This window comes from Melanostigma gelatinosum, assembly GCF_949748355.1.
Source record: "Melanostigma gelatinosum genome assembly, chromosome: 6".
Classification (NCBI taxonomy): domain Eukaryota; kingdom Metazoa; phylum Chordata; class Actinopteri; order Perciformes; family Zoarcidae; genus Melanostigma; species Melanostigma gelatinosum.
Genome location: NC_136639.1, coordinates 12,596,826 through 12,610,932, shown reverse-complemented (window position 1 = coordinate 12,610,932; position 14,107 = coordinate 12,596,826). Strand labels below are relative to the sequence as shown.

At 45.8% G+C, this 14,107-nt stretch overlaps 1 protein-coding gene across 1 annotated transcript; it reads left to right on the top strand.

Annotated features, from left to right (window-relative positions):
- Positions 1-2,391: 2,391 nt before the first annotated feature.
- On the top strand, positions 2,392-9,709 carry disp3 (dispatched RND transporter family member 3; the record flags this gene model as incomplete). Its single annotated transcript, XM_079270900.1, has 20 exons — positions 2,392-3,355; positions 3,456-3,675; positions 3,828-3,964; positions 4,188-4,322; positions 4,580-4,740; positions 4,916-5,055; positions 5,178-5,269; positions 5,401-5,565; positions 5,897-6,058; positions 6,151-6,297; positions 6,388-6,524; positions 6,638-6,807; positions 6,900-7,024; positions 7,322-7,506; positions 7,619-7,745; positions 8,119-8,264; positions 8,362-8,521; positions 8,634-8,747; positions 8,877-9,049; positions 9,218-9,709. 20 exons carry the CDS (start codon positions 2,392-2,394, stop codon positions 9,572-9,574), a joined length of 4,017 nt encoding a protein of 1,338 aa, XP_079127026.1. The 3' UTR covers positions 9,575-9,709.
- Between the last annotated feature and the right edge of the window lie 4,398 nt (positions 9,710-14,107).

Here is a 14,107-nt window from a genome sequence, read left to right as displayed (position 1 = left end):
GTTTTTATGGGAGAAGAAATACATGAGAAAAACTGGTCGAGTGGAATTTATGGTTCACCTTCCTTTTTGCTCACAACTGGCTGAACAGGAGACAAATACAGCTCTGTGCTGCACAAGACGGTGCTTCAAATACTGCTGTACAGGCAAGCAGGTGCTGCATGAGTACCTGGGCAACACTTGCTTAAAGATGTTCAAGAACAGAAGCTACACAGAGAGTTCAGAATTGAGTCTTATGCGAGGGAAGGTAAATGCTTTTCAAGCGATTAATACCAGATCTCATACCTCAAAAGCTGCAAATAGATTTTCACTTCAGGGCCCTCGGTGCATTTATCTCCGTTTTGAGTCTAAAACTACATTATAGACAAAGAAACATAGCCCCTAATACAAACCGAGCCATGAGGGAGACAGCATTTATTCCTCTAAATACAGGAAGCACGATGCCAAATTACACACTATTTTTAATCCACACCTGCGCAGGGTGCAAATCGACTGTGTGCTCTTAATCTTTACGGAAAAATAGTGGTTTTGAACATGTGGGAGCTCGTAAAAACATTAGTCATACCAACCTCTGCACTGCTCACAGTGCTTTACAGCTGCACACCACTCATAATCATTGTACATGAGGTGCAATGCTCTTGGACACAAAGAAGCGTCAGACTCATCGAGAGGAGAGAAAGGGATGTCTCCCTGTCGCTGTGCATCACTGTCGTCCTCTTTCAGAGGGTTAGCACACAGCACAGAGCCCCGCCTTGATGTCCAATAGGCACAAAGTCTGCATGTCCGTCACTGATGACTTCTTCAGACTGTGACATCGGGCCCCTAATCAGCCTGTTTTGACGTTAAGATTCTGCCTGTTTGATTTTTTGCCATGAATCGAGCAGAAAAGCACAATTTCTCTTCACAGATTTCTGAGGTGCTGGTCATTTGTTTGAAGGGTGACGGCTGTGGTGTGTGTGTGTGTGTGTGTGTGTGTGTGTGTGTGTGTGTGTGTGTGTGTGTGTGTGTGTGTGTGTGTGTGTGTGTGTGTGTGTGTGTGTGTGTGTGTGTGTGTGTGTGTGTGTGTGTGTGTGTGTGTGTGTGTGTCCAGTCATTCCCCAGGCTTTTCTTTCCCCATCTCTTCCATTCCACTTCTCTCATCATATCTCTGTGCTCGTCTGAGTGTCTCCTCTCATCTTCTGTTGATGAGAGGAGCACCATCATCAAAACGAGCTGCAGAGGCAGACGTGATGAACTGTAACAGGATTACAATAATCTATTTACCAAAACTCCATTTCGTTTACTCTAAATGCGCAATTATATTTGACATATTTCTTAAGATTTTTTGCACAAAATTGGTCATATTACAGACAGAAACACGTCTGGAGAGGAAAAGTGGCTTTCATTATGGTATGACAGAAAACAACATATTGGGCTGCTCCATTAGCAGTGAACCGGAGACTTTGTGGACACAGTGCCTGCAAAGCACACAAGGGCATTTTCTCCAGCAGACATCAACACTTTTCTTTCTTTAGCCCGACCATAAAATATAGTTTATTCAGGTGAAAGACCACAAACACAAATCCCATAAATCAACAAGCCTCTAGTTTATTTGCAGCTCCAGGGTTTGCCTCTCAATAGTCTTTCTTCTCTGGTTTCTTAACTCGAGGAGTCTTAATCATTTTTACAAATATCGATTACACGGCGTAATTTGTAAATTCTTATTTTTTTTACGATGGATTTTTCACTTAGGCTACAGAGCTGAGAGCAGCTATCTTTTACACATAATAAAGATGCACTGTCTCACCTGGCTGACCTTAAAGCGCTGCTCTAAAGAGAATAGATCAATTGCTGCAGTTAGTGGGCTCACTGCCACTTGGATAGAAACTGCAGTATCGTGTGTGTCGAGGAGTAGAGAAAAGGTGGCACCTATTGACACTATTATTCAAAGGCTGCCCATCACAGGAGGCAAACCTTTTCTTCTTCCTCAACTCTGCCTAATATCACACTCGCTCTTCTTGTCAGGAATTAGACAAGTGAAATGAATTCATTTGCTGCAGGGCAGACACCGCTACTGGGGATTCGAAGACGGCCACCAGCAGACCCTCTCTGGGTGATAATGGGCTTGCACCCGCTGACAGAGAGAAGAATTAAATCACAGTTTTTAACCTGTCTCACCCCCGAGCTCTTGTGATCAGCATCTTAAAGCAGGACTCAGACTTAATTATCATGTTCTTGCTTGCTGAGTGCAACTTTTTTTTTCACTTTGTCCTTCATTTGTGTCTTGTGCTGTCACATGTCAGCTGCTGGCAGTTCAAACATCTTTTTTTTGTGCTCCTGCCCCGAGAGAGAAAGGGGTGTTACTTTAAATGAGCGATGATCAAGTGGTGTTATGTGTCCCTGACAGGTGCCAGCATGGATGTGGACGATGAGCCACTGCTGTTTCAGACCAACTGGGGAGGGGAGGAGGAGGAGGAAGAGGAGGAGGATGGAGTAAGGCACGCAACAGGACAGAGGTGTTTTTCTGGGGAGGCTGGGGTGTGTGGACTTTGGAGGGCAGTAGGGTGGGTGTACACACAGCCCTGGGCCAGTGGAGTGGTTTTAGGGGTAGTTGTCTCGCTACCGTGCGCCCTGTTTGCCTACATGCTCCTCTACTGCCCTCCTCTGGACATAGACCTCTCCTACAGTGCCTTCGAGGTTCACAGTCACTTCTCTGCCCAGCGCTTCGACGCCCTCACCATTGCTGTAAAGACTCAGCTAGGGTCCTGGGACAGACGTAGGCGAGACGTAGATAACAGCGAGTCTGAGGCCCTGAGGGAGCTTCTGCTGGAGATGCTGAGCAGACAGGGAGCATTCAACAGGACAGACAATGAGGGCGTGAGGTCTTCCACTCCTAACGATCCTTTACATGCAGCAGATGATCAGAAGAGTGGAGCCTCAGAGAGCAGAGATAAAAGGACAGTGCTTGAATTGGGGAAGCGCAAGAACTCAAATCACAGAGCAGCGGAGGAAGCGGAGAGATCATGGGATGAGAATTTGACTCTTCCGCTCATTAGGAGGCGCAGATCTGCTCCCAATTACTACCTGCAGAGCCAGGCTCTGTGGAGGATCGAGCTGGTGTTTGTGGCTCAAGGGGAAGGCGATCGCAACATCTTCACTCCTGAACGTCTGCAGACGATTCACCACGTGGAGCGCCTGCTCATGCAGCACCCGCAGTTTCATCAGTTCTGCTGGAAGCCTCTGGAGATGCTAAGGGATCTGCCACTAGGACCGTCCTACTGCTCCCCACCCAGCTCACTCCTGTCTTATCTGTACCCCAGTGAGAGGGGAGGGAAGATATACTATGATGGCATGGGCCCAGATCTAGCTGATATTCAAGGTGAGCCCACAGTGACAAAAGAGGGGGGGAAATAACAGCCTTCAAACCTGTAATACCTGTAAGAATCCTCCTAACAGATTTGCCATGTATGTATTCCCAGGTTCTCTGAGTCTGGCCATCACCCACCCACAGTTCTACTGGTACGTGGATGAGAGTCTGTCCCCTGAGCATCTCTCCTCCTCCCTCTTACGCAGTGAGATCCACTTCGGAGCTCCTCTTCCTTCCTACTACTCCGTGCAGGACCGAGCTCACGAGCAAAGATCGCGTTTCAAAGACTTTGTCGTTCAGTGTGCAGACATCCTGGCAAAGCAATCCACTAGGTCAGAACAACGTCACTGCAACATTGCCCATTTGTTACAGTCCACAATCATTCCATTCAGTGGTTTTGCCGCATTATAGTCACAGCGTTCACATGTGCCACACAATGTTGCAAACGGTTGAAATCTGATGTGATTTTTTTGTATGTGCTCAGCCAGGTGAAGGTGCTGTATGGTGGAACAGAGCTGTTTGACGATGAGGTGAGACACACCTTCTACAATGACATGATGCTGGCTGTCATCAGTGGAGCGTGCATTACTGTGCTCGTCTATGTCCTTACCTCCTTTTCTGGTACAGTATGACCTGCTTTGAATTCCTCTTGCATTTAAGATAAGATAAAATAATCCTTTATTAGTCCCGCAGTGGGGACATTTACAGGATTACAGCAGCATAGTGGAAAGTGCAAACAAGAGACAGAGTTAAAAAAAACCAAATTGATGCAGTCAATTCTCTCAGTTGTTTGGTACCATATGACTGTTAACGAGCTCTTCGATGCGTTGTCGTCTCTCTGCAGTGTTTCTGACTTTCTTCGGACTCACTAGCATTGGACTGAGCTGCCTAATGGCTCTTTTTCTGTACCATGTTGTCTTTGGCGTGAGGTACCTGGGCATTCTCAACGGAGTTGCAGCCTTTGTAATTATCGGGATTGGTAAGGGGAAATAAATACCTTTTTTTTTCACCAAAGGAATAGTTTGATTGTTTTTTGGGGAAATGCACTGAGAAGACGATGAGCAGATGTGATGTCTGAGAGTGGTATCGATCTTCTCATCTGACTTTCAGCAAGAAAGTTGAGTGTATTTTTCCAAAATGTTAAACGTGTCCTTTAGTAGTTTAGTAGAATTATTTACAGCATGTTTGCCATAATATGTAATAAGGAAGCTCTTTTGTTCTCTCACTGCTGCTCAGGGGTGGATGATGTATTTGTGTTCATCAGCACCTTCAGACAGGCTTCTCATCTGCGTCAACCGCAGCAGCGAATGATCTACACAATTAAAACAGCCGGCCGAGCTACTTTTCTCACCTCCTTCACTACTGCAGCTGCCTATGCTGCGAACACCTTCTCTCAGGTGAGCATGGAAGAGAAATCCAACTGTTAACAGGATCTGTACGCGGCGTATGAATGACTCCGCTGCTATGGGTGAATAGAAGTGCCTCTCTCAGCAGACAGTTTTTTGCATGCGATAAGCACAAATTCAATGTTTCAAGTTCCTTCACGCTGTGCTTCGTTTAACTGACACTTAGATTCCAGCCGTGCATGACTTCGGCCTATTCATGGCCCTCATTGTCAGCTGCTGCTGGCTTTGGGTATCCGCCCTGATGCCCGCCGCTCTTTGTATCTGGACTGAGTGTGTGGAGCCTCAGGAACACACCTGGTTGAATTGGTGAGGCACTGTGTTTCCCTTACCTTTGTGTGAGATTTTACTTGCGCATGCTGTGCGACACCACAGGCGCGTTGTAATCCATTCAGCTGTCTCTCTCCCTAAACTGCCTCCTCCCGCTGAAGCTGGAAGCTGTTTTCGGGCCTGTCGGCGAGCCACGGCCCTTTGTCAGATGAGGATGATGATGTGGCACTTCTGTCAGTGGAGATGGAGCCAGGTGAGATTATTATCTCCCCCGCTTTGAGTGAATCATGAGGACGTGGGGGGGAATGGGAAAGGGAATGAGTCCAGGTTGTAAAATGCTGCTGTCCAGGCGCCACTAAGCCCCCTGTCTTCGTCTTGACCCAGGCTCCTGTGACACAGACGGCGACGCGACCATTCTTTCCCTGTCAGTGGAGACACCTCGCTCCCCTCCAGGGCAGCAGCATGTGGGCGTGGTGAGCACGAATCTCCGGTGGGCTCTAAAGCACTTAGTGGCAGAGCCGGCCGTGGTGCGGCGAAAGGCCGTTCTAGGTGAGATTTGATATAAATCGCTGAGAACTCCCTTGACATGGGAATTTATACTCTGTAAAATGTCTGTAGTTTGTTTTTCAAAGATATTGTCAGCCAAGATCTTGATCTATGATTTAGTGGTGAGAGTAACCTTCAGCTCATCTTTGTCCAGCCGGAGGGGATTTAGTCTGTCAGAGGAAGAGCAAGTGCCTATCAGGAAGTATTTATCCTCCCTCTTTTTAAGGAGTTTCTGAAATAGATTCTTGCTCCTGATCCGTCTGTCAGCTGCTCCATCTACTCCATCAGCGCCTCGTCTCTGCCATCATTGATCATTGTCTTCCTGTCGGCCCAGGTGTCTTCCTCCTGGTGCTGCTCGTGTCTGCCGGGTTCTGCTGTCTCCTGAGGCCCGCCACTCACGCCCCCCTTCTTTTCCGCCGGGACACAAACCTCCAGACTCTGCTGGCTCTGAGGAGCAACCTCAGCGGCCAAGGCATCTCCTGCCCCATGTGCTCAGGTGAGACTGTGGCAGTGATGGAAACACGCACACTCGCCAGTTAACCTCACAGATCCAAAACAAAGACCGGGATTTCATCTTATGATCTGCAGGTGTGTTCATGGAAAAGCCCCATCCTTTGTACACCCACGCTTCCTCATCAGCATTTAAGTTCTCTACACATCAGCAGAGCCAGAGCACAGCAGCCTTCTCTTCTCCTCGGAGCTCAGTGAAACCAAATTCAAGCACCAACCAAACAGGTGAAATCCAGCACGTAAGAATCCTCTTCCTCTGTATTCAAAACCTCTCCCACTACTTTTTAAATATTGGACTTTGTGTTTGTTTTCCAGGCTCTTTACTTACAGTGTTCATATCAAAATTGGACCTTGGAGCCTCGACAACTCTTTACCGCTTCTCCCTCAACACCAGCACTCCCTCCCCATGGAAACTGTGCCGCACAGAGCATGAAGACCTGTCATCATTTCAGGTTAGAGAGCAAAAAAATGATGACGACAGTATAATTAGTTGTACCGGTATGTCTCCCAACTGCAATATGTGCCACTAAAGCGGCTTATAACTAATCTTGTTTTATCTGAATAGGCGTATTATCAGCCCCGTGGCAATTACACCACCAGAATGACAGTGTGTGTTTCCCATGTGTACCACCCGTACCCCAGCTGGATGATCACATCCACCTCGTGTGAACCCCGTCATGGCTGGACACCAGAGTTTTCCTTTTATGTAGCGTCGTCTCTGCAGCAGCACAGCAGGTGAAAAAAACAATAAACGTGTGAGTTAGATGGACTGTCGTGTCGTTTTAGTGGACAATCTGTCATTTCAGCTCTGCTCTTTCTGCCCTTAGGAGACTGTGCTTTGCCCAGCGCCGCCTGAGACCTCATCCCAGCCGCGTGTGCGTCAACCCGCCTGGCTGCGGCATCAGTTCTGGGCCTGATGGACCCACACAGGGAACCTTTTATATTCCCAGTAGTGAGTGAGCTAGTGTCAGAAAGCATCATTAACATTGACACAGTTTGTTAGCCCACAGTGAAAACTATTTTCTCGCTGCATGTGTCACACTGTGACATGTCTTTTTTTCATTCTCACGTTGAGCCTTTAAAATAGAGAAACTGTGATACAACAGTCTTTCAAATGTTGCTCTTTTTAAAAGTGGCATCTTCTGAACCCACAGGAGGATTTTCCCACAGTACTCTACTTATACAGATATTTTTGCAACGTATAAATAAATGCCTGTTGACAGAGTTTCCTCTGGTTCTATTTTCAAAGATGCCTCTTCTGCTGCCAAAACGAAATCATCCAAAACGTTTGGCTTCAACCCATGCAGCGGCGGTGCATGCGGCCATCCAGCGGTCCGTCCTCTGGTCGACACCGGGGCGATGGTTTTCGTTGTGTTTGGCATCTTGGGAGTCAATCGCACCGAAATCAGGGACAACCACGTTATTGGCGATATGGTGAGGGCCACAGCTGTGTCAGTGTGTCTTAACAATCGACAGAAATAAAGCAGAGACTGATTTTTAGATTACATTATCGTGTGGTTGACATGGTGTTTAATTCTCTCCAAAGGGCAGCATTATATTGGACCCGGACTTTGATATTTTCCAGGAAATGGGGCTTCTTTGCAAGATCTGTAAAGCTGTTAGTGCAAACACACAACTTGTAAAGCCAGGAGGAGCACAGTGTTTGCCTTCAGGTAACACCCGATCACCATTCAGAGGGAAGTCTTTCATTTCACCAAACAATATCATCGAACAATTATTAAAACCGTAGAGATAAAATGGTTTGTTGGTTAATTGATACGTTAATTTATCAACAAAAACAAAAATCAATCATTTCAATTATTAATGCTATTTTATTACGAAATAAATCAATCAATGGCGGACTGATAATGATAAGATGACAATTAAAATAATCAGTGATTGCATCACTAAAAACTTAATTATTATAAAGTGGGTAAAAAAAACACAAATCCTGAACAAAGACAAAGTCAACCATGTCATAAAATAACCATGTGTTGAGAATGAGAAGTGTGTGAAAGGTCATGTCCTGTCCTCTGTTCCCTTCAGGGAATAAACTGTCGTCCATTCTGCCTCTGCTCCATCCTGAATGTCACTCTCTCCCTGAGCCCAACCTGCTCCCCGGGCAGCTCTCTCACGGAGCGGTGGGAATGCGTGGAGGGAAGGTCCGCTGGCTGTCCATGGCCTTTGAGTCTGTAAGTCCCTCCGTCTTTCAGCTTGTGCCTGCATCACAGAGCAGCACTGTTCCAGTTGGTGCCAATGCGTAATCTTCTATCTCTCGCTTCTCTCAAGACCACATACAAGGGGAAATCCTCCTTTCAGACCTATTCTGACTTCCTTCAGTGGGAGAACTTCATCCAGGAGCAGCTCGCCTCACTCCCGCAGTCCTCCGCTCTGCAGCGGGGTTTCCAGACCTGCGAGCACTGGAAGCAGATCTTCATGGAAATTATAGGCGAGTGAGAGAGGTGGCACTGTCAAATAGATGCGTTTATTCCTGCAAACTGACGAAGGGTGAATCGGCAGCAGGTAAAAATCCGATATTATACTGCTCTCTGGTTTTGTAGGTGTGGAGAGTGCCCTCTGGAGTCTGCTGCTGTCTCTGGCCATCTGTGTGGCAGCTGTGTCCGTGTTTACTGCACATCCTCTGCTGCTGCTCCCAGTACTCATAACCATTCTAGGTAGGAGATGAAAATCTGTATTTTCAGGTTTGGAAGTGACTCACGTTTCGACACTCAGAAAGGAATTTTAAAATTGAATATTCAGGCCTGGGTCGGGATCATAAGTGTAATTTTGAGTTTTTTCAACAGGAGTGATCTGTCTGGTAGTGGCGCTCATGTATTGGCTGGGCTGGGAGATGGGAGGAGTGGAGGCAATTTCTCTATCCATACTCGTGGGATCTTCAGTGGATTACTGTCTGCACCTGGTGGAGGGATACCTGCTGGCTGCGGAGGCCCTTTCCTCTTCGCCTGGTCATAACTCAGTATGAGAGTTAACATTCTTTCAGCAATTAGAAAAACTGTCACTGCACATCTTCTGTTTACAAACAGCTAATGACTACGATTTTGGATTTAATAAGGCAAAGAGTCGCCCTGAAGGCTCATGAATAAAGAGGAGCCGCTCCTCCTATTAATCTCTGCTGTGTTTTCAGGAGCCGGGGCCCGAGAGACAGAGACGGACCTTGGAGGCAGTGAACCATGTGGGCGTTGCCATAGTGTCCAGCGCCGTCACCACAGTGATCTCCACCGTCCCTCTCTTCTTCTGTGTCATTGTGCCATTCGCCAAGTTTGGCCAGATAGTGGCCATTAACACCGCCGTCTCCATTTTTTTCACCCTGACCGTGACAGTGGCCATGTTGGCGTGCATGGCCCCGGCTCGCTTCAACAGGCCCCCCGGCGCCGTGCTGAAGGCCGGCCTGGCCGTGATGGCCGCGGCAGCCTTGGGAGCGGCTCTGTGCTGGGTGGGAAGACAGCTGGGAGCGTTGGGCTGGCAATCAATCAGCACGTAAACACAACTGTCCGCCTACTCGCACTGATGTCAGGCAGGGGAGTTCCTCTGTACGCAAAACTATGAGAACTGTAAAACTCTATTGTCCTCCATGTTTGGGAGGAATATCAGATCAGTCAATGGTCTTGTTCTTTACAGCACAAAGATGTCAGAATCTATTCCACAGTTAGAAGCTGTTTGTTGTCACAAAGTACATCTTTTTTCACTTATCACTGGATTTTAAGAAACTCAAAGTATTATCGTGTATATGACTGTATATGATCGTCTTCAGCCTATGGTGGAGATAATTGAGTACTTGTTGGGAAACACTGGCTGAGTCACAGCTTTCATCAGTGCACGTCATTGCCACTGACTGTTCTGTGACCTTCTGTTGCCAACACCGAGAGGGTGCCGCGCTCTGACGTCCGTGACCATTCGTGTTACTGATTTTTTTTATGATTCATAGCCATCTTGTGAAACATTGTTTGATTTCTTGGTGTCTTTTCTTAGTTGTGCATTGAATATGTTACCAGCCGCATTAGTAACAAAGGTTATGATGTCCCGATGTGGCTGGATTAAAAGTTGTACTAGTCAAGTTTATACCGTGCACAGTTTTGTTAAAAGTAATGTGGGGTGTAAATGTTCCCGTATGCTGCTCTCACACATTCTGAACTGAGCTTTTGATGCTGCCAGAACACACTCGTTCTGAAGTGTAAACCAAGACTTGTCGTCCTCTCTTTTGACCCTTTCACGTGTTTATATCTTGGAACTCAAACTGCGTCAATGTCTCTATTTTTGTCATCAGCACCAACTGACAGAGACCTCTTGTTAGCTCCTCAGGTGTGCCCTCCACACGTCCTCCACTGCACTTGTGGGCACGCGCTGTAACCAACTCTGCTCCCGCGTCTGCACTCACCCAATATAGAGCAGCACTCAAACACCCATCGACGCCAGCTCCGGTCTGCCCCGCAGTGAAGGTGAGGGCCATTTGTCAAACCACGGAACACAATACTGGCTCGGGGGAGTGACTGACTCAACCGCGGCAAGAGTAGTAGATTTCTGTTCCGTGCGTGTTACTTGTGAATGTCAAATAAAAACAGGTGCAGAAAGCCTCGGGATATCTTCTTTTGTGAAACCTCAGCACGGTTCTCTTCTGCATTGTTATGTAAGTGAGCAGCAGAGCAGAATGAAGACCTGTCACTGTTTGCCTCAAGTCACATGGTTACCGAGAGAGCGACAGCAGGCAGCGTCGCATCTCCAATTGGCTGTCGTTAATAATTCCAGCAGGGCCGAGATCCTTCTTGTGGCACGCGTCAGTCTGTGGCACGCAGCGTCACACAGCGTCCCTCTCTGTCACTCAGCGTCCGTCTCTGTCACTCAGCGTCCCTCTCTGTCACTCAGCGTCCCTCTCTGTCAGTTCAGCGGAAAGATTCAGCTGTGGCACGCGAGCATAGTTCGGCAATTGTCAAGAAGCTGCGGAGCTGAGGGGGCGGAGCCACATTTCCTGAGACATTTCCTGAGAACACCCGTTGTTGTTACGACAGATCAGCTTCCATAAATCATTTTTATGATTTTAGTTGAGTCACAGGAGCCCCCTGTTCTCTGTATGCATCCTTAGAGTAAGTACGTTGTACTTTTTTGTTTCTCATTCATTTTATTTCAGTATGATTTAGCTGGTTTTGCAACAAAATGGAACATAATACACTTTCTAAATTATTACTTTTATAGTCACTTACAACAATCGGCTACAATAATGAAAATAAATCATCCGTTTTAGAATCATTTAAAAGTATATATTAAAATTAAGACATAAAATGTCCAATCCAAAAATACATGTTTGAAAATATCTTCACTCTTCCTCTGCTTATATGTATATGTATGTCAGTAGGACATATGTTAACTGTTAACAGTTTACAGCATACTTAAATAAATATAAATAAATACAAAACACACGCACACTTTGTACACACACTGCAGCAATTCTTTTGCAGGAATATGAGCATATTTTCCCCCTCTGGCAAAATACAACACGTCTCATGCCTTATTTTATTTTACCAGTTGGTGGCGGTAATGCGCCAATTCGTTTGCCAACCGCCAGTACACCAAAAGGGAGGAGAAGAAGAAGCTTTCCCGTGCCTGTGTTGTTGTGCTCATGAGCGACAGCGCTACGTACCCCGTTGTAATAATACTATGAGTGAGGAGCGGAGGACCCAGTCCTGCTGCCAGGACGGAGTCATCAGGGTAGTGTAAAAAAAGTATTTCAATCTGCGCAGGAAGACAGAGGGTTACGCAGAGTGACAGAGCGTGAAGCAGTGTGACGGAGCTTGAAGCAAGGTGACGGAGCGGGACGCAGGGTGAAGGAGCGGGACGCAGGGTGACGGAGCGGGACGCAGGGTGACGGAGCGGTACGCAGGGTGACGGAGCGGGACGCAGGGTGACGGAGCGGGACGCAGGGTGACAGAGCGTGATGCAGAGTGACAGAGCGTGACGCAGGGTGACAGATATTTGATGTTGATGGTTAATTTGCAACCAAGTTGTATACATCATGTATTTACTTGTTATTTGTATGTAATAGAAAAGTGAGCATGTGTACTTCATGAAGCAATAAATAATGACAATTGAAAAATATAGAGAGATGTTTGATTCATTCTTTTCAAACACTAAGCCTAATTTACCTGAGTCATTGATTTAATTGTCACACTTAAATCCTGAATTGACTGGTGAAACAGAAGAAGTTAAAGGCCAAGATGAGAAGATATAATGTTGGTCAAATACTGTGGTCCAAATTCAATTTATTCAGTTGTATTGGCATTGAGATATAGAAAGTTTGACTCTAGAATATTCAAACAATTCCGAATCTCACAAGACAAGAGCAAAAACAAGATGAATGTGTTCTCCTTTCTTCGTTGCTGTCATGTTAACTGTCTTGTGACTGCTAAGATTGATCTCTGGAGCTGTAGGTGGAGGCAGACTGTCAGAAGTCTTACTATTTTGAAAATGTATCACTGATTGTGTTACTATGGTAACTGAAGCAAGGTCCACTGGAGGCTGTTTAATAATAGAGTGCAGTGATGAGATTAACGTGTTATACATTCATAATATCAGCAATTTCCTGCCACGTTTTTAATATTTTGTGATCCTATATTGAACGTAATTTTCTTTTCTTTCTCGGAACTGAATCACGCCGCTCGTAGATGAAAAGCAATACGTGTTTGGGATCGTGTTATAAAACGTGTTAAAGGGAACGATCTACGTGGATAACCTGTGGATACGTATAGTAGGTCGAAGTAATCAGCATACTTTTAGGAGAAAGGAAGTTGATTGACTGACTTGTACGAAGGAAATGGATCAATAAAACACGTATTGCTTTTCATCTACGAGCGGCGTCGGTGTGAGATATGTGCAAAAGACAAGAAACACGCGTCAACTAAAGGTTTACTTACAGCTAAAGATTTGGACGCTACATGTGTTAAATGCCATTTCCTACTTGTGTTAAATAAACGTAGTTGAACTGTTATGGAAGTCATCACAATATATAGCACAACATATAAAAAGCAGATAAACATTGGCGCATTACCGCCACCAACTGGTAAAATAAAATAAGGCATGAGACGTGTTGTATTTCGCCAGAGGGGGAAAATATGCTCATATTCCTGCAAAAGAATTGCTGCAGTGTGTGTACAAAGTGTGCGTGTGTTTTGTATTTATTTATATTTATTTAAGTATGCTGTAAACTGTTAACAGTTAACATATGTCCTACTGACATACATATACATATAAGCAGAGGAAGAGTGAAGATATTTTCAAACATGTATTTTTGGATTGGACATTTTATGTCTTAATTTTAATATATACTTTTAAATGATTCTAAAACGGATGATTTATTTTCATTATTTTAGCCGATTGTTGTAAGTGACTATAAAAGTAATAATTTGGAAAGTGTATTATGTTCCATTTAGTTGCATAAGCAGCAAAATCATACTGAAATAAAATGAATGAGAAACAAAAAAGTACAACGTACTTACTCTAAGGATGCATACAGAGAACAGGGGGCTCCTGTGACTCAACTAAAATCATAAAAATGATTTATGGAAGCTGATCTGTCGTAACAACAACGGGTGTTCTCAGGAAATGTCTCAGGAAATGTGGCTCCGCCCCCTCAGCTCCGCAGCTTCTTGACAATTGCCGAACTATGCTCGCCTGCCACAGCTGAATCTTTCCGCTGAACTGACAGAGAGGGACGCTGAGTGACAGAGAGGGACGCTGAGTGACAGAGAGGGACGCTGAGAGACAGAGAGGGACGCTGTGTGACGCTGCGTGCCACAGACTGACGCTGAGTGACGCAGAGGTGCCAGTGCCACAAGAAGGATCTCGCTGTCTCTCAATAATTCATGTGAAACGGCGAAGATTTGACATTGAGTTGCGGCGCATGAATGCTTCATGTCCGTCCTTAACAAACAAAAAAAGAACCGAACGAGCGTACTACTCACAGTGGCATTCCTGCATGAAACAGAACGGTGCAAATATTTTGAGTAAAAGCAGAGCAACATTGGCA